Source organism: Dermochelys coriacea, chromosome 4 (genome assembly GCF_009764565.3).
Source record: "Dermochelys coriacea isolate rDerCor1 chromosome 4, rDerCor1.pri.v4, whole genome shotgun sequence".
Classification (NCBI taxonomy): Eukaryota; Metazoa; Chordata; order Testudines; family Dermochelyidae; genus Dermochelys; species Dermochelys coriacea.
The window spans coordinates 6,261,723-6,282,836 of record NC_050071.1 but is presented as its reverse complement, the minus strand read 5'-3'; the positions used below and the strand labels follow the sequence as shown (position 1 = coordinate 6,282,836).

Below are 21,114 nucleotides of genomic sequence, written 5' to 3'. Positions count from 1 at the left end.
TATAACAAGTCTGTACTACACAAGATTGCTTTAACATTTGCAGTGAATTCAGGTGATGTCCAATCAAGAATTGTGAAGCAGATAAAGTGACAATTGTTTGGCAATGCATATGCAGCATGTTTACTCTGCATAGAAGCTGTATGCCTGGCCATTTTCCTGCAGTTTGCTCTTCTGCCTCAAACGTGAATGACAGAAGCTTTAATGATTTTTCAATATTGATCTGCCAGCTGGTTCATGAGACCACACTGATAAATGGGATTTATCAGCCATTCAGGTCATTCTTACTTGATGAAGGGTCTGTTATCCTCATAGCTAAAGAATGCATAGACAAAGACAAGAACACCAACATTAGAATATAATGCCAGAAAGGATATTTTGTAAGAAATAACCAAAGCTTATTCCCAGCCTACCACAAACAATGCCACAGCCTCCTCCTCAGGTGTATCCCTCAGATACTGACCAAACTGGTTTACTTATCAGAGGATCTAAATTACAACAGCAATCACGGCATCACTTATGAAAGTAGCCATCATTCCCTGAGTTCTGTAGCTCCCCAACCGCAGTCTTCTTCTGTTGCTTATAAAATTTCAATTGACGTAGAAATCTATTTTTTTAAAAAATCATTGCTGTCTATGGAGAACATTAATAGAGGAAATCTAATGTAGTCATCCTGGAAAACTTTGATATGTTTAGATGGCAAGCTTCACTGTACCTTAGGCATTCTTTGTCCAATGTATTAGGATGTACTATAGAAGCCTTATCTTTTTATTATTAGTTTTTTTCATAATTGTAACTCCCAGGTTCCCTATTTAAGAGTCAGACTGCAACATTGCCCTCTTTTAAAGATAATGGCATTAGAATAGTCTAAAACCGTCTCCACTGATTGCAAGAAAATAGGAAAATGTTTACCTATTTACTTCCATTTTATGGAGAGCAGGGAGGGGGAACAATGTTGTTCATCAAACAAGATGGAGACACAACCTCACTTTAGCCAATTACAAATAATTTAAAATGGCCTGTTTGAAATAAGGTTCTGGAACACACGATTATTTGCAGCCATTTTTCTAGTGGAAGCACTTGAACCTCTTAGGACTAACTCTGCACTTAGCTGCCGTGGTCTGTATCAGTGTGGCTTCATTGATGCCAACTGAGAGCAAGGCAGGTCCCAGGATTACCCTCTTCTCCCCTTGGTGCCTTCCACTTTCGATACCATGACCTCTTGCAGCAGCTGGCACTGGTACAAGAGAGGGACCCAGGTTCAGTGTGTTCATCTCATGCCCAGTGACAGCTTCGCAGGCTTGCATGTGTGTGTGACTGTCCTGTTGAGACTTCCCTTGGTTGATGTTAGTATCAGAAATCTGTCATGTCTGAAGGGACCAATTCATAGAATCATAGAAGATTTGGGTTGGAAGAGACCTCAGGAGGTCATTTAGTCCAATCCCCTGCTCAAAGCAGGACCAATACCAACTAAATCATCCTAGCCAAGGTTTTGATATTACCAATTCCATATTATCAGAGCTCAAAAAGAAATATCACCATATTTCTTATTCTCCCTTATCCTTTCCATAATGGTCATGGTATGCAGCCTTTCACGGTCAATTTTTGCTCTCATTTATACCCATAACTCCCTCTGGGCATCAATGGGGGTCAGAATTCGGCCCTTAGTGTGGGAATTTAGCCCTGCATTTCATGCAAACTGTACACAATACGTGGCTGAGTTAGTGTAATGTATGGAGAAATGGGGCTTTGTACCATGCCATGGCTGGCTAATGGCAGCTTTGTCCCTGTGCTGGGCGGGTGAGCTGTGTGTGCCAGTGTGGGCATTGGGGGTCGCAGGGTGGGGGTGCAGGGAGGACACATAGTGCTAGCTGAGCTGGCCAGGCACACAATACACGGCCACTCCAAAGGGGACCATGTGCCCTTCCATCACTGGCAGCCTCCACTCCCGCATTCTTCTCCCTGTGTCCATTGGGAGTAACTCCAGGAAAGTCGCTGGAATACCTGGATGTGAGATCAGGACTGGGCCCCGAGCGAGGTGGGATAGCTGCCCCCAGTCCCGGTCCAGCAACTCTGCCGAACTCATTAGCCAGGCTGCCTGCGCCCCCACTCACAGCTCTGCTAACTCCACTGCACCCCACTCCATGCCAGAGTCAACTCTCGCCTCCACACCATCACCAACACCACTGGGTTGGTGGATGCACCCCCCCACCACAGCTTGAGTGAATGCTCAAGCTGGACAAGGAGGAGGAGGGGGTACAACAGCCCAATGGTGATGGTGGTTTGTCATCTCCCCATTGCTTTCTCCAGCATCCGACCACCATCTCTCATCTTGTGCACCCTGGGCTGGCCTCCCTCCACTACAGCCATGCTCTCACCCACTAGAGGATGGCCAGTTTCTCGACATGTGGCCTCTCTGCTGCTTGGCAGCATGCAGGCCCAGGCTGGGGGCAGAAGAAGTCACTGTCATGGTTACATGCAGATCTCTGCTGTGTTCAGATGCTTGGGGATAGCTAGATTGGCTTTGCCTCTGATGAAAAGCTGCTTCCCAGGGGATAACACCTGACTTCATAATATGGACTTTTTTCTAGTAGGGAAGCCTTGGAGGCTGGGAAGGGAGGGTAAAGGATGAGGGAGGTTTCTGACAGCTGGGATTCCTGGCTGGAGTGAGTCCCACCCTGAATCATCCTTCCAGGCCAGGAAACACCTGTGTCATTCCCCGGCCTATACTCTTGGTGTGGCTTCTCTCCTCATTACTGGGGGAGACGGGTCATGTCAGGAGCAGATGCAAAGGGTGCAGAAGGGAAGCAGTGAGCACCAATGTGAGGGTCTCACCACTGAGGTAGGGTGGTGGCTGGGAACTGGCCAGACAGGAGGAATCAGCCTGAGGGTTGTTGGGTTGAGGCCCATGAGGGAGGCTATCGGTGGGCTGTTTCACTGGGGAAAGGAGTGGGAGTTGGGAATGGGGTAGGATTCCCGTTTGGAGGGCAGAGTAAAGGCAGCTTACCACTGGTACCAATAGTCTACAGAGCAAGCCCCTGCTCTGAGGGCCTGTTGGTTTCTGTCTCCCTCCACGAGCAGGGGCTCTGTCTGTAACTTAGGGGAGGGGCTGAATTGGGGTTCCAGGCACTGCACCATCTCTGCCTCAGAGGGGCTACGAGAGCAGCAGGGCAGCCAGCCAGCCCCCACACAGACCCCTGCTATTGCCTGTTGATGCTACAGCTGGGGACTTTGGTACCCAGGCAGAGGACAGGCAGCCTCCCAGCACTACCCAGCTGACAGCAACCCCTAGTGCAGACCACAGTGTGTCCTAGCAGAGGGCAAGGGGAGAGGAAAGCAGCAGGCAGCACACTTTAGCCAGCTACCCAGGAGGAGGAGCCACAAAAAGCATCACTGCAGAGACGGTCAAGACAAGAAGGACAAAAGGGACAGGACCAGTCATTCTGTGTGGTCTTCTTCAGCAGCTCAGCTAGCCAGTTTGCGGCTGGGGAAAGGAGAATGTCACTTAAAGCAGCTTTTCCTGGCTGTTCCCCTGTCCCCATGGCCACACTGATAGGGGCCATGCAGATATTTTGCAGAAGGTGGAGCAGTGACTAGGTAGAGCAAGAGGCAACCTTTTCCCTCCACACATCCCCAGTGTGGTGCTTTCCACAGGTCTGCTCCCCGCCTCGATAAGCCATGGGAAGTGAAGGGGAAGAGTGTGCAGGCTTTGGCCTCATAACCAGTTTTCTGTATTTTGTAAGTCAGTGTGAAGTTGGGTTTTTCCCCACTGCCTCCCCCCTCCAGAGTCTTTTCTCTTAACAGTGAAAGGCTCTGGCAGCGGGGAGCTGCGTCTCCTCCCCCGCCAGAGCCTTTCACGGACATGTGTAGCTACACAACCCAGCATGGATGCAGCAGGCTTTTCGTTGCAGCATGTAGCTATACATACCCTACACACCGCTGCCCGTGGTGTATGGTGTAGACATAGCCTTACTGTCTTAGTTTCAGCTGTCACAGCCTTTTCTAAGCTTTTGAGTGAGTAGCAATGGCCTTTCTCCAAGGTATCTGGAGGGTCTGTTTTATCTTTGTGTAAACAAAATGTGTAATCATTGGATTTGCCTTTTAGCTTAAAGTTTTCAAAAGCACATAAGGGTAAAATTTTCAAAACATTGAAGTGACTTACAAGCCTAAGACCTATTTTCCAAAGTGACTGAGGCACTTAGGAGCCTAAGTCCCATGGACCAGATATTCAAAGGTATTTAGGTGCCTAAAGATGCCAATAGATTCTTAGTGGATTTTCAAAAGCACCTGAGAAGGTAAGTGCCTAACTCCTATCGATTTCATACTTCCGGCTCATGTCATGTAGGTTGCTAAGTACACATTTTTATTTTTCATTTTGATTTAAAAACTAAAGTAGTTTTATGAAGATTAGCTCACATGTAAATATCTGAACATCAGAGCAGACCCTGTTTCCTGGTAAAGTTCAGGGATGTTGTATGTTGTTATGATTGCTAGTGTAATGTTATTGCCTGTGTTGCACACAAGAAATTACAGGAAAGGGACTACAGCCTTGGAATGATATATATTACCAAATCCTGACTGAGGGAAAACGTAGCTGATAGCTATAAAATGTTGGCATGATACTTAGATACGATACAAGGAAATAAAAATCAACCCCAAGTCTTGGTGAAATGAACATAAGATATCCCCAAAACTGTAACACATGTATAAGGAATCAGTAGAGTGTCCATATTTAAAATACTGTGAACCCCCATCTAATCACGTTTCTTCCTAACCCCTGGCAACTAGTGATTAGCTTATGCCCCAAGACATGAGGATCTAAATCCCCACATTTCTTTGCATCCTATCTGACACCATGGTGGATGGCCTTATTATCCATATAAACAACCAGTCCATTTTTGAATCCAATAAAAGCCTCAACTGTAGCTTGGGGCAATGGGTTTTATAGGTTAACTATGTGTTGTGTACTTGTGGCAGCATCCGATGAAGTGAGCTGTAGCTCACGAAAGCTTATGCTCAAATACATTTGTTAGTCTCTAAGGTGCCACAAGTACTCCTTTTCTTTTTGCAAATACAGACTAACAAGGCTGCTACTCTGAAACCTATGTATTGTGTAAATCTCTTAAAATCCAATTTAAATTACGTCTTTCAATTTCATTGGGTCCCCTTGTTCTTACATTGCGAGAAAGAAGTGTCCACTTTACCTCCTGTATTCCCTGCAATGTTTGCAGGACCAAACAATGTCTAAAGTTAGGCTCCTAAACCCCCATTTAGGCAGCTAACTAAATGGCCTGGTCTTCGAAGCAGAGAGCATCTGGCAGCTCTCCAGATATAGAAGGGATGGCAAGGGATTTTTAAAATCTTGGCCTACACTTCTGTGACCCTAATCCCACAATGCCAACTGGCAAGGGCGTTATAAGAATATCCTGATTCCGATCTGTACATTCTGGTTCACCAAAGAATGTTGTATGTGAGGTCTTAAATGAAAGTCAGGATCACTTTGGTCATTGATACCACTGTGAAATATAGGCACGGATACTATGCAAGCAGTTATGTCTACTAAAAACGTGTTCCCAAAGTCTGTATTACGGCACAGTTGACAGACAGATTTTCTGCTCAATGAAAGATGTTAAGCCAACACAGTGGAAGCCTCATTTACACACAAAGTCAAAGGAGGGGGGAGAGTGAAGTCAACAGGGAGGCAACACACTGCAGAATAAGCTACAGGAGGTTATCCTGTCTCTGGGTACAACCACTGAACTTTGGGGGACATAAGGAGAAGGCCAGGAAGACACCCCTTTATCCTTCCCGTAAGAAGTAATCAGGCAGAGCAGTTACATTCATGAAAACAGGATCACAACCAGGCTTGGTTGAAAATGCTGCAGAAGACATCTAAGGTGAGATAAACATCTCTAGACCGAAGGTTAGCTTGTTAAGTTTAGTCTCCAGAAATCATGTTATGATTTTGTTTTATATGTAACCTTTTGTTTCCGTTATCCTTTCTCAACATTTCATGCCTCTTGAACCTTTGCTAATACACTTATTGTTGTTTTCACTGTACACATATCTCAGAGCTGTGAGATTAAGCTAGGTGCTGATCCTGAATTGAACCGTACAAGTTGGTGCGTACACTCTTCCCTTGGGGACAGTAGACCTGATATCTCTCTGAGTATTCAGCAGAGAAGGGGTTGGGTACAGAGGAACACTTCAAAGGGGGTTGGGGACTGGGTCACACCAACTGTTAACTTGCAAGGGGGAGTAAGGGCTGGCATAGCCCAGAGGAGATTGCTTAGGTGGGTAACAGGCTGATGGTGTCAGGGAACTGACACCCAGTTAAGTATAAGCATTTCTGCCACTCACAGAAGGTGGGGGGTAAAAACTTGACTGAGTCATGAGTACCCTGAAAAGCATCACAACTTCTAACATCTCCCTTATTATTAATTATATATTTTTATTTTACACACACACACACACACACACACACACACACACACACACACTGTATTACCATAATGCCTAGGACCCCCTCATGGATGAGGTTCCTTTTATTCATCCTCTCCCTTAAATAAACAGTGCCAACCTTTCCGTTCTCTAGTTCACTCAGAAATCAATTTATGGTTCTAATCATTTTCATCTCCAGTCTCCTGACCCCTTCTATTTCTGTTCTATGTGGGATTTCCTGAAGCACTTACATAACTTAGGAGCACAAATCCTATTGACTTAGGCTCTTTTTAAAATCCCTTTTCGGATTTTTTGAGACAGAATGACTAGAAATGTGAGAGTGCAAGTGAACAGCACAGTCGTGCACTTCAAAGGGACATCGACAACCTCAAAGTAATATACTGTAGACAAATAGACTTCCTCATGTATCTGCTACTCGCAACCAAGTTTATTAAAACTTGAACAAACTTTTGAAATTCAATTACTTTAACGATTTATATTGTTTGCTTACATTTTTTGCAGCTGGGACAAAAACAAATGAAGTAAGTCTGTATTTTTTTTTTAAATTGGAATCATTTCTATTGGCCTTATGTGGTATAAGGTAAGTTTTTTTGTTTTTGTTATTTTACAAAATCTAACTTTTCAGCCAACTTTGAAGTGAAAGCAGCCCATTAAAGTAAGACATAAATAACCAACAACAGATGCTATGATCTGTGCAGCTCCACACTTGATAGTTTAATCATAGGTACCTCTAATTAAAAAAATACCTATGACATTTCAAAGTGTTTCCCCTTATTCCTGAGACCAATAACAGGTTCAGGCTTGATAAATGTGGACAAAGGGTGCTGATACCAAAATCCTTACTCATATGGGTAGTCACTATGAGCATAAATAGTCTGCTGAGCAAATATGGCAGAAATGAGCCCAAAGTGAGTAGAACCTTACTTGGCTTCCATGGTTGATCAATGCTCTGAAAAGCAGCGAAGTTATGCATGCTCCTCAAAAATGATTTGAACTGATGTGTATAATTCATTTTCACAGCAAACGATTAAACTGTAGCTTCCCTGAGATGGGAATTCCTGTAGTCAAATACTAGAAGGAACTAAAACAAAATGTGATGTTATTTTGCATTCGTATCTGCCATGGGATATGGTGCGTGTGTTTTTTTCTTCAGTTTTTTTACATTCGTAACTGATGCAGTAAGTTATGGCAAACCCTGGCACTGCATCTATGGAATAGCTTTTGCTAGATTAACATAGCCAAAATCAGCAGGAAGGCACAGATGAGAGCTCAAGAACCTACTGCACATAAAAGAAAAAGAGAAACATTAGATTGCCTGCTTTTTGGTGATCCCTCTGGGTGTATTGTGGGGTAATTGGCCCATTCCGCCTTGTTCCCAGATGATACAGCTGGCTAGCCAGCTGCTCCCAAATAGCTACAATGGTGACTGGGCTATCTAGCCAGTCACTGAAGATGTTTAAATTGGGTAGCAGGCTCCTTGCACTGTCAAGGATTTCTTTCAGGTAGGAGGGATGGGTACTTTTGTTGGGGGAAAGGAGGTCAAGGAGCTTGCGAGGGGAAGAGAGAGTGGCCCTAGAAGAGGAGCAAAATAAGCCTTGGATAATTCAGGTAAATGCTGGGCAAGGATCTGGGGCCCAGTTCATCACTCCCCTGCACCTGGGGCAGTCACCTATACCAGTGAAAACTGATTGCCAGGTGGGTGCATGTCATGACCACATCAGAATGGGAGTGCCGTGTCACACTGGTGTCAATGAGGACACAAAGGGTAGGGCAATGGGGAAACACAGCCACAAACAGGATCAAGTCACTAGAGGGCGGGATCCTTAAAAGTGCCTGTTGTTATCAGACACTCAATTCCCATTGACTTTCAATGAGAGTAGGACTCCTAACTCTCTTACACAGTCTTGCAAATCTCACCCACTTAATATCCACCACTCTAGGCCACCTTCTTCAGTCATTCAGGCACAGGATTTGGAATTACTGCATTATTTGCCTGGTTATATCTTATAACATCAGACCTCTTATTCCTTTTTGTTTCAACAGGAGGTTTTCTGTGATTTGTTCTTAATTAATGTAATTGAAAAGAGTAATTTTGTTAAGCTCATCTAATTTCTGTAAGTAATTAATTGCCCTTAAAATTGCTTACCCTGTTTATTTCCTTCCTTCTAACTTTGCAAAGACGTGCCATAATTATTCAAAACACAATAAAGTATAACCATGTATCTGATTGTTTCCGCGCATGATACAGATTTGATAAGGACTTTGGCCACATTTGCATTTTTCAAGCAGGGCTTTGCAGATAAAATACTAAATCTGTGAATTTTTAAAACAATAATCTTGATAAATGGTTTCATAGCAAGACCTTGGGTATTTAATATCTTCCAGGACACTCTCTCAATCAATAATTATTGATTGGCTTTTATTTTGGAAGGAAGACACCTGTCAGTGGAAACATTAGCGCTTCCTATTGCCATTCAACATTAATGTAGCCATCATGAAAACAACAGCTAAACAAGCAAAAAACCTGATAATCTATTATTAATAAAAAACTCTGTCCAACAGGAATGGACAAAATATGATGTTGCAATCAACTTTACCATCTGGTCAAAAATGTGCATCAAAATAAATGCAATCCCAGGTGGTTTTTCATTTCAAAGACATAAAATATTAGCAATATTCCTTTAAGGTGTTTGCAAACTCTGCACACTATTAAAAATAGAATATGTAGCACATTTGCTTGGTAGGACTCTTGTAAGCACTTAATTTTGTGTATGTGCAGCAGATGAATGTCTTTCTTCTGGTTTTGCATATTAGAAATTTGATCATGCAGGGATGCAGATGTGGGTTGCGTGACAGGAGTACTGAGACATCTATGGACTGTTGAGCATGGTGCTTTGGTACATAAGATCCAAAAAAGTGCAGTAAACTGACTGCTAAGCTTGTGAGAGCACTGTGCCAACATGCATTAGAAATTATAGGGCCATAAGGAAACGTTATGATCACCCAGTCTGACCTCCGGCACAACACAGGTCAGAGACCCTCACCCAGTAACTTCATCCATCTAGCCAAATAGTCTGTGGTTAAACTAGGTGAATAATATCACCCCTGATGTGGGGTAAGTGACATAGGAGCTAAGACCCATTTTCAAAAGCACCTAAATCACCTAGGGTATGTCTACATGGCAAAAACCAAGGTGAGTCTCAGAGCCTGAGTCTACAACTTGTGCTTGTGCTATGGCGCTAAAAATAGCTGTTTAGATGTTCCAGCTTGGACTGGCGCTCAAGCTGTGAAACATGCCCCTCCCCCCGCCCCCCCATGGTTCAGACCCCAGGCTCCAGCGCAAGCTGGAACATCTACAGCTACATGGCTACTGAGCTCAAGTCTGTAGATCCAGCCTCTGAGACTCGTTACTGTGGGTGGGTTTGGTTTTTTTTGCTATGTGGACGTACCCCTAGACACTTGGAAATTTTCCAAGTGAAGCTGGAACTTTCTGTAAAGTTTCCAAGTGACAGAGAATCCCCCATGTCCTTTGGGATGCTGCTCCACTGGCTATCTGCCCTCACTATTAAACTTTTACACTTTATTTCCAGTCTGAATTGGTCGAGCTGCAACTTCCAGCCATTGGCTCTTGTTATGTATTTGTTCCTTAGTACGAGATATCTTTTCCCAGTATAGGTTCTCATGTGCCTCTATATACTTTGGAAGGAAGTACTAGAGGAAGTGAGATTTGAACCTATAGTTTCAAAAAGACTATAACTAGTCCTAACAGGCCAGACTCTTACACTGTTTGGGAAGGATAGAATTAGAAGCACTGCTGTGTCGGTGGCTGGCCCTGCTCTCACTCTTCCCTCTCAATGATATGCTCAAATAGCCCCTCCTCCTGGTTAGTCGAAGTAAATGGAAATCCTAACAATAACTGTTATTAATACCTATGACTATTTTAGTTAATTCATTACATATTATGATGAATTCATCAGTAGGGCTTTGGGGTACAGGATAATAGAAATATTCACTTCTACTACTGCAAATAATCATTTGCATTCACCGGCTTGCATATCAACGCTTATCCCTGGCTCATCCCCATCGCACCCACTTCCCGGATATACTCAGGAGGGCTCGGTGTGGGTGCACAAAATCTCCCATTATTTAGCACTGTGCACAGGTCTTGGAATAATGGGCCTGATCCTTAGTGATCATCCTCGCTTCCCCAGTGACAGGAATTGAGGGGTTGCCGGATTGGGCCTTACAACCAAGCCTATCGGCTCAGGTGCTGGGCTGAGCAGACTCTGAGCACGAATACTTTAGTTCTCTGGTACTTTTTCTCCCCAGCCTTCAGCACCCTGTAGGATGGAGCCACAGGCGGAAAGTTATACAGCATGATCGCTGCATGTTTATAGGCAGCTGTCAGTGCAGAAGTAATGAAGGATTAAAATGTTTCTTTTCTGCAAATGAGCTCCCATCTGAAGCTGGTACAATATTACTGCCAGAGCCTGCAGCATCACTAACCATTTCCAAGAATTGTGTCTTCAGGTGATAATACAAATTGCTACAGAAATTAACAAAGATTTAATATACGGATATGAAAAGTGATCTCTATTATCTTTGTATTTTCATTTGTTTTCAAAAATACATCTATAGTACTGAAAAATTAATCTGGCTTTGGTAAAATGACACTCAACGTAAAGAGCATTAAAAAAAATCCTTACCAACGTTACTGACCTATTCTCTTATTATTAAAGTGGAAGGAAGCTTAAAAAATTAGAATCTAACTTACTTTTCACTGCACTGAAAGCAATTTGTTTACTTTATCGAAATTTCAATCAGATTGGTATATGAAACTGGATCTGTCAGTTTCACTTTCTATTTTGGATGATGCTGTATCTGAGCATAGATTTTATTAAAATTTTCTGTAGATTAGTATTTATTTTTCTTTTTAAATTTCATTATTTTTTCTCTTCAATTTCATTTCTATATATTAAAGGTTTTCTAGGTACTTTTTAAAAAACCTAAATTTTGGGGCCTGAACTACTCACAACTGTGTCTTTAAATATGATACATAACTAAAATATGAAAATGAGCTTATACTACACCTACACCATATAATACATCATCGATGAAATGCACAGACTTCAATGGCAACACATTGCTCACAGGTGTTCAACACATTCCAGGATTTGGGTCACTGTATTTTGGTTGGATCAGTTAATTTTAAAAGAACTTGTTTCCCATGGCTGTAGTAATATGAACTGATGTGCCATCTACAGACTCATGAGTTAATCACAAGCTGTAGCTGCCTTGGCAATTAATGGAGAACAGGACTTGAAAATGGGTAGCATAGTTAGATGGGCACTTTTTCAAAGTGGGCTTGTCATTTTTAGTGGCTTCATTTCTGGGTGCCCAAATTTACACACCAGAATGTGATTTTCAGAGGTACAGTCTGGTCTATCCCTAATGTTAAAAAATTATAAATCAGACCCTGCAAAAGACATAGGAATGGCTTTAAAAAAATCAAGAGTTTTTTTAAACAATAAGAAATGGTGGTTCTTTGCTTTGCCTCCTATCTTTGAGCCTTTAGGACCCACATTTCCAAGCATAATTTCGCAAATATAGGAGACTAGAAACTTATTTTAAATGAACGTTGCAATTCTCACATAAGCACATGACTCCAGAAGCTGGGGCTTTAAGAAAAAGATTAACTATTGTGAGACACTTGATTAAACCACAAGAATTCAACACATCCCAGGAGAGCTGACAAGAGTGAAAGTTACGAGAAGCTTCAGCTGGAGTTGTGGGTTATCAGTACCTCTGAAAATTAGGCCAGAGTTTTCTAAAATTGGGTGCCAAAAACGAGAGAATATGCAGGCCCGGTTTTTTTCCCAAGCAATGAGTGTCACAGCCTGGAAAGTTGGCTGCTCTTGGTACCCCCCATGGGAACAGGCAAACAGCCACTCTCCCCATCCCGCAATCGCATTTTGTGCTGCCTTGTTTTATGTGACAGAATCTATTAGAGTGCATTAAGCTACCAGATGTGTCTCTTCAGATGACAATGCTGAGATGAGAAATATGGCTCTTGTTGCAGGACAAATGATTCAAGAGTGTGAAAATAATTATTGTAGTTGGCTGAGAGAAATTGGTTTCCCTTAAATTAAATATTTAAAGGACTATTTTTTTGGTCTGTAAAACTTTAGTGCTCAATCCATCCTCAACTCCTGTGGAATTCAATGGGAACTGAGGATGTTCATCATCCCATTGGATGCACTGTTGTATTAAATTAGATGGAATAAATAGGCCAAAGGTGTTAACCTAACTCAGTTACTGCTTAACATTAAACAGTGTTAAACAAGGCTTGGAGTTTGGTATATAGAGACTTCAGCCTGCTTAGTACTATGGCAAACATCATTAATGTTTTTTTAAAAATTATATGAAAGAGAAAGAAAAGAAGGAAAAACAGTTAAAACATTTGAAACGTAAAGTATTAAATAAGGCTTTCATCTTAACAACTTTTTTTGTTTCTTTTCATTTTAGCTGGAGAGAATTTTAGAAGGAAAAGTCCCGTTTGATCGTCTCTTAGAAGTATCAAAGGTAGTAACAACTGTCCTTTTGGGGAAAAGAGAAGAAGTTATCTTAGCTAGGATGGAGCTGTGGTTAAAATTCCATTTGATTTGATATTAGGTGGTATTTGGGATTTGGCTGGACTGGGATAGGTGGTGATATTATTCAGGTACCTTTCTTTGGCTTGGTTTGGTTATGACATTTTTTAGGATTAAGATGATGAAGGCCTGAGATCCCAGGAGATGATGTAGGTAGCAGCCATAATGGTGAAGCTTGCTTTACCGCTAGCATCCATCTTCTGTTCCCTTTTTTTAAATTTCATTTCTCCTTCCCTCCAAAAAAGGCTCTTTCTCGAAGGACCCACACAGGGAATGGTGGGTGGAACAGATTACCCTTCATTATTTAGTCTACCAATTAGGCCTAACATTCGACACGCCAATTTCGATTCCTTAACTTTTTTTACAATTATCACAAATTTGTAGGCCCAATTATTATAACAGGGCTCACAGTTGTGTGGGATCAGGTCCTTAGGGTCTCAATTCAGGGAAGCACCTAAGTGTTGATTTCAATGGGATTTAAGCATATGTTTTCCTGAATTGGGGCCTCAGTAACCAACACCATTCTTTCTCGCTTAGAAAATAGCACAAATGGAATAAATAAAGATCCAATGGAACCTCAGCTTGTTAATTCAGTATTTGTTGTATTGCTTAAGAAAGAAGGATGCTAGAAAGTTGTCACAGAGCAAGCAAGCTGTAACAAAAATAAAATGTAGGTAAAAGGATTTAATGCTGGGATAAAACTATCTTGAGGTCCCTAATTAATTTTCTCTTTTTAAAAACTGAATTAACCAACAAGTGGAAAGTTTGGGTACCAATAACTAACATAATGGAAAATAAATTCCGAGGAGGATGCTTTTCTATGTGCCTAGATTTCCTTTGATGGACATTTTCACTGAACACAACTCTCCAGTCCTACTTATTACTCTTTGTAAAGACCCACACTAACTGTTTTAAAGTGCATCCAACTGACTTTAAAGCAAACTTTGAGACGGGTTTTGTACACTATGTCTATAAAATGACAGCGGTGCAAAATGCGCGGAAAAAGGGAAGGAGAGTTAAAACAAATTGAAAACTCCTGATACACAGCTTCATTTTTTCATGGGTTTGTAATTGCACTTGGCTATAAAAGCATATATTTCACCCTTCCAAAATAAATAAAATAAAACCTCACAGCCACATATTACACCATGGAAAAATGTCAGTGACAGCAATTTGGCTAAATGGAATACAAGCAAATCTAACCACAGATAGAAAGCAGGACAATTAAAAGTGTGGGAATGGTGGTGGTGGGGGGGAGAACAACACACTGAGATTTCAAAGAAAATGTTACCTTGTTTAAAAAACAGAATGCATGACTTATGGGCTCTCATTTTCTGGTATGATGAAGCATGCTTCAATCCCTCCCCTACAGCCATTCGGAAGCACATTAAGATTCCTGCATAACTTTAGGTATGGCAGGTGTCCAATCCCATAGAGGAATTCTTTCAAACTAATTACAGAATCTGCCTTTTATTAATCAAATAATCATTCCATCCCTGGAGCCAATTCTTTCATAATAGGATCAGTTTTGGCTACTGTAATGGCCACAAAATGATGTCATGCATAATTCCCAGTGACACTAGACTGCAAACAAAGTAATTCAAATGGCAGTAGGATGAGGAAAGCAATCCAAGGGGGAGAACATAAGCACCCTCCACTTCTAACAGTACTGTGATCAGAATAACCATTATTTAAATATTTCTGATTAAGGAGCATGCCTCTTATCGACCTAATGTAATTGTGATACAGCCATTGGGGAGGACGGGGGGGGGGGGGGGGGTATAGGAAATAACATTCTGCAGTAACACTTTTTCACAAAGAACAGATATTTAACAAATAGGAAAATGTCTGAAAACATGAACAAGCCTTGACAGGTCACAGTGTTTGCAACGGCCAGCAGAGAAGAGAATGCATCAAGGCCCTAGTGCAGTAAAATACTGACACATGTGCCTAACTCTGCGTGGTTCCATTGAAATCAGTGAGACTACCCCTGTAGTAAAGTACCTTGCTGGATCAGGGCCTAACTGCACAAAGAGATGCGATCCTTTGGTCTATAAGGTTCATGTGAGTATCAAAAATACACATGCGTACCAGGCCCCTGAAAATCTGGGCCACATTCTCTCTTGTGCCCAACATCCAGTGGGCACAATGGGACAACTGCACAGGGGCTAACTGTGGCTCCCTGATTCCATGGCTGGCTCTGCACTGGTTCAATCTACGTTAGAGCAGTGTCAGAGCTGCTCTAAAGTGTTCCATGCAGCAATGCCTCCCTGCCAGGGACCATCTCCCAGCTGGAGATCTCTGGAATGCAATGTTGTTCTATACCATCCTCACTAATCACCATGAAAGAGGCTGTGGGAGCGTGGGCATGGCATAAGAGGCAGATAGATTGGCTCTTCACCAGCCTGGCACGCCTCATGCTGCCACAATCCCCAGCTTGGAAGATCCATCCATCTACATGTAATACACTCTCCCAGTGAGTTTGGAAGGATAGTGGACAGCACTCATCTACAGAGCAGTGTATAACAGCAATACACCATTTCTAGGTCCTTTGCTTTGGTCCCTGAAAGTTAATTTCATTCTCATGCACAAGGTTTATGCACCACTCCAGCCCATTTAAACCCCCAAAATGGGCCCACTGCACAGAGGTGAATTTCGTCCTGACAGAACTAGTCGAGACGTTCTCAGCTGGCTTCTTCTTTCCTCTGCCTGTTGACACTCCTGCATATTTTTCAATGGCAGCAATTTTGTGGGCGCAAGTTTATGGCTATAACTGTCTAGTCTACCCACTGCTCTACCTAATAATTTAGCGATCAGCACCCACAGACCAGGTGTTATGGTAGTTCTGACTGGCAACACTGCACATGACTTAAGTAACTTAAAGAGTGAGAGTGCTGCAGGGAAGAGGGCTAAACCCCATTCCTGGATAGAATTTCATGAAGGACAAAGAAATGTGAGATGATTCCAAGATGGAGCCATTTTATTTATTACATTTCATAATATTCCATTCATTTAAAACCTTCTGAAGCAATCCCAGTTTTCCCTGAGACTGAACCCTAAATATTTGAAAACACAAAGAGGATTTTTGTTTTGAAACTTACTGAGGAGGGGAAGAGGGAGTTAAAACCAGCTTTATCAAAAGACCCCAGTTACAAACTTGTTCGCTATAATTACTTAATACATACATCATGATGGTGCCCAGATGCTCAGCTAGGGCACAGTGTCCTATTGTGCTAGGCATGGTATAAACACAGGGTGAACCCTGGGTCTATGGAAGTCAATGGGAGTTCTGCCATGGACATCCCAGAGTCAGGATTTCCCCCACAGATGTAGACACTGGCCCTGCCCTAAGGTGCTTATGGGTTCTCCATGAAATCATAAATTTTCCCATACAAGATGAAAACTTTTTATTTGGAATTACAAGGCAGATCAAGTCTGGCTTAGACCATGGCAAGGCTGCTACCTCTTCACACTAAACTACATGTCTGAAGAGCCAAGACAGAATGCTGGACTTATTTATTACTGGTAGCATACACTCTGTGCTGGACTCTTTCCCAACACATAGGGAGCGCGCCCCCTGTTCCAATGAGAACACAGACCAAAGACAAGCACTTGCTTGTCAGACAGAGCTCAGGGGAAGGCTTTATACACTGACCTAAAGCTACAAACTAACAGATTATGGATTTATCTTTCTGAAAACTGCCTGCTCAGCAAAAGGTAACATGGGTGAGAATGAGGCGGCTTCTGATCCATCTAAATGTCAAGGTGTTTCCTTGACTCTTTGAGCATAACTCATGGATGCTGAGAGTTAAACGGCTGGACTTTCAGATTCCGCCATGTTAGCCCAATAATAAAGTCACTGTACCTCATGGTCTAAGGCTCAGGATGTTTATTTCTGCAACTCTGCAGAAATCCTTCAGCCATACTGCACCTGGCTCAGACGCTGCCCTTTCAATGGCTCTTCTGTTGGCACAGTAATTCATGGTACCCCAGGAGACATCCCAGGGCTTATCAAGTTGATTCGTTTAAGTGGAGTTATTTGGCTATCCATTTTCTATGTTTCATAATGTATTTCCAACCTTAAAGCGACATAAGCAAGCACCAGATTGCCATGGTGCTTATTAATTGCCTATTCAAATATTTTACAGCTTTTATTTTTACATCGCCACAGGGATTTGAATATTTTGTAGTTGTCAAGTTGGCTGAGGATTTATGTTGTGAGAACTTCGTCATAGCTTAATGCAGAACAGCAACAGGAAATGAAGTGGAGAACAAACTTCCATTCAGTTCCCCTAATGCTGTAAAGCTGTCATACAAGTATCACAGCCAAGCTCTTCATACAAAAGGCCTTATTTGTTTACAAAAAATAAACAAAATAAAAACAATACTCATCAGAGATCTAACATTTTGGAACCACACGAAAGGCTCACAGAGATCAGCCGAATTTTTTGGCACTTACGAGTTTTTGTTTTCATAGATTTAAGACAAAAAAGGACGATTCTAATTATTTCTTATATAATTCTTATACAATTTAGGCCATAGCATTTCACTCAGTGATTGCTGAATAAAGCACATATCTTGTAGTCGAGCTAGAGCATATCTTTCAGAAAGAAACAACGAAACTTAATTTAAAGACTTCAAGTGATGGAAAATCTACCACCTCTCTAGATAAGATATTCCAATAGTTAATTACCCTAGTGTTATAAATCTATATTTATTTCTAGCCTGAATCTAATTTCTAATTCCAGGTAGGTACTTATAGAATGTGATCAAGTAACCTCTTAACCTTTTCTCAGGCAAGTTAAATAGATTGAGTTTACGTCTTTCACATATTTTAAAATGAAGAATGTTACTGGTAATGAAGCAACAGGCTTGGAAAGATATCAGTAAGGTGTTTTAAAACATTTTTATTGCTTGTGTTTTCAAAGCATTTTAATTTAGTCAAATCAGGAACAGACACTCATCTGCCAAAGAACCTATAAAATATTTTACAATGACACTGTAATTGACATAACCTGTAATATAAATGCCTGGCATTTTAACAAAGGTACTAGAGATTAGCACAAGCAAAGATTGCTCAGTAGATTATTGATATCTTTGCCTTAATTATTATATTAGTTTATTATTAATTATTATTATTATTATATTATTTTAATTTAGAAAAGTTCTGAGCTTTCTGGACAGGTGACCTTGAAAAGATTCTTCTCAGACAGCAAGTCTACACAGCTGATATAATGAGTAGTAAAATTGCTAGTCCCGTTTGTTATTAAATGTATTGTTGATTTAAGATCTGAGCCCTAGCTCACTGAAATGAATGGGAAGACTGCCACTGACTTGGGCTTTGGATCATCTACCCTCTTAAAGTGGACTGATTGTTCCTAGTACCTAATATAGCCAAGAGTCTGAAATAATGCTGACAGAAGAGGGGCATTGTGGTACCTAGCAGCCTGCCACCAGATCAGGAATGGACAGTAATGACACATGGCCAAAAGGGATCACAGCTGAAACACAGGATATAACCATGTTCCCGGGTGGGTGGGGAAGGTTGTAACTTGTCACATACCTGAACGGAGTGGCTTTTTCTTACAGTGGCTTTGGCAACACTTGTCGTGCCAGTGAAGTGTCACTCAACTGAATGGACAGCAGTAAGGGACTGGAAATGGATGTAAAAGATATCACCCGTAAAATCAAACTTCGAAAGCTTCTTTGTCGTGATATCACCTGTACATCCAAGTTCCCCATGGCAGAACACCTCGCTTTCCCAGGGGCACCATATACCCTCTGCTTCTGCAAGCAAACAGGAGCCAAAACTGGTGGATATGGCAGCTCCACAGTCTGCTCCCACCTTCCACCAGCCATTGGGAATATCCTGCATTTAGGAGCTCATGAGCAGGGGCTGAAAGGGGGATCTTAGAGAGCTCAGCCATTTCTCTGCACCACCACAGCCTCTTCTATGGACAAGTGATTGTTTAGGCTGCCACAAGTTTGCCAAAGGAATCTCCCTTTCCAAATAAACTCTTCTCATATTCCAGAGATTTTCCATCTGAGCTGCAAAGCAGAGGCTGAGAATATGGAAATAGGCTTTGCTCAAAGAGATAATTCTAATTGCCCAGGACATGTAAGGAAGCGCCAGCTGTATTAAGAGAAAATGAAATAAACCCAGCAGAGAGACATGTACTGCTGACCCTGAATGAAAGTTCAGTATGGATAGGTGATGTACAAGAGAGATGGGGCATCATGGGAAAAAACTGAAAGGAAAAAACTACAAGAAAAAATACAGTGTGAGGTTGAAGGGATACAAGACCCAACCTATTATTCCCTTGGGGAAGGGAGTTAGTGGAGGGGCAAAAAGGGCAGGGCATGTGGGCGTATTAACTGCACAGAGCCAGACAAAACACAGGGAATCTTAGGCTTAGTCTATGCTACAAAGTTTTGCCGACATAGCTATGTCAGCTAGCAGTGTGAAAAAAATCGCACCACTAGCCGCCATAGTTATGCGAGCAAAAGCCCTAGTGTAGGCGCAGTTATACCAGAAACAAAATCCTTTTCCCGGTACAGCTGATCTCCTTATACCAGTATAGCTATGCTGGTAAAGCATATGTAGCTCAGACAAGCCCTTAGACTCAACCCCATGGGGCTCAGAGCATCCTTGCAGAATGCCCTCCTCTTCACATGTCAACCTAGGCTCCCCCACCCCACTCCCTAGCAGAGATGCCTCATGGTCCATGGTGCTTGGTCCGTTCCCCTCCTCTGCGGATTGCATGTTAATGCTTAGAGTCGCTGCTCTGTTGCACCGCCTCTGCAGAATTACCGGGAACCCCCACATCTCAGGGGTCACACTCAGGGGTCACTGGAGCTTTGTGGGAAAGGACAAGGGGCACTCTGCAAAGCTTTCACTCCCCTTCTGCAATTTCCAGCAGCTCTGAGTGCTGCCCTTCGCCGTGCCCGCCCTTGCTACAAACAACTGGTCTTTGGAATCGGAAAGCTGGGCTGGGGATACTGCTGTTGCACTTCAAACCCCTGTCCAGCTTGAGAATTTTCCGGCGAGGCCTGGCCTAGTTTAAAGGAAAGCACCATCTGTGAGAGCAGATATAGCCGCAACAACAATAACCTCTTGGAGAAACATGCTATTCAGTCATTGTGTAATGAGTTCCCTTCCCGTCCTCTCACTCCTCCCACCTGTCAAAGAGGGGATGAGAGAGCTCTTTAGCGGAGTCAGATATTGTTCTGCCTTGCTCTCTACACAATGAAGTGCTGATGCCGACCATTTCCTTCCCACAAAGTTCATTAGATGGTCTTATTAATTGGTTGACTCCATATCCTATCACACACGGCCACCTGAAATCTCACTTGCATTTGTAAAGCATGCAATTAAAGCCATAGGCATTGTCACAGGCAGGCACTGCCAGGCATTAATATTCTATTAAATCAATAGCTAGACAATATGATGCCGTGCCTTGGAAGCTCACCAAAGTAAAGGACAATATACATGCTGTGCAGAGAGCACACAATTTTGATCTTAGGAACTCCAGTGGCGCTCCACTAAAGCCATATGGGTTACTTTAGGTTTGGACTGAGGGCGGAATTTGAGCCAATAAATCTACTGCAGAGAAACATATCAGAAGTAGGCTGTGGCACTCAAAGCAGAGAGAAGTAATAGCAATCCACACTTCCACTCCTTTTCTGCACAGTACTGAAATAATAATTGCCAAATTGTAATTCCATCTTACATTGGCTGCAGTTCCATCTTACTTTAAAGAACCAGGCCATTGTATTTTCAGTGCGGGCACACATAACTGTGCTATGCAAAACTGAATGAAAACTGCCACCACTCGTCTTAAACACACTCTAATATCAGGGCCCTTTAAAGACAGGCCTTCATCCTCCTCCACCCGTTCTTGCTCATAATAAACCACTTCTGCAGTCAAAAACAGGATGACATGAGATAAAGACAATGCCTCACCCCTTCTTGTCATTTTTGTCAAGAGGGTTTGTTACAGTATAC

General features: G+C 42.3%; 1 protein-coding gene across 1 annotated transcript in view; it reads right to left on the bottom strand.

Moving 5' to 3' along the window:
- Nucleotides 1–21,114, bottom strand: part of ADGRL3 (adhesion G protein-coupled receptor L3) — a 682,597-nt gene that overhangs the window by 56,973 nt on the left and 604,510 nt on the right. Inside the window, 1 exon segment of the mRNA XM_038399396.2 lies at nt 286–312. Coding sequence (XP_038255324.1) covers nt 286–312 — 27 coding nt within the window.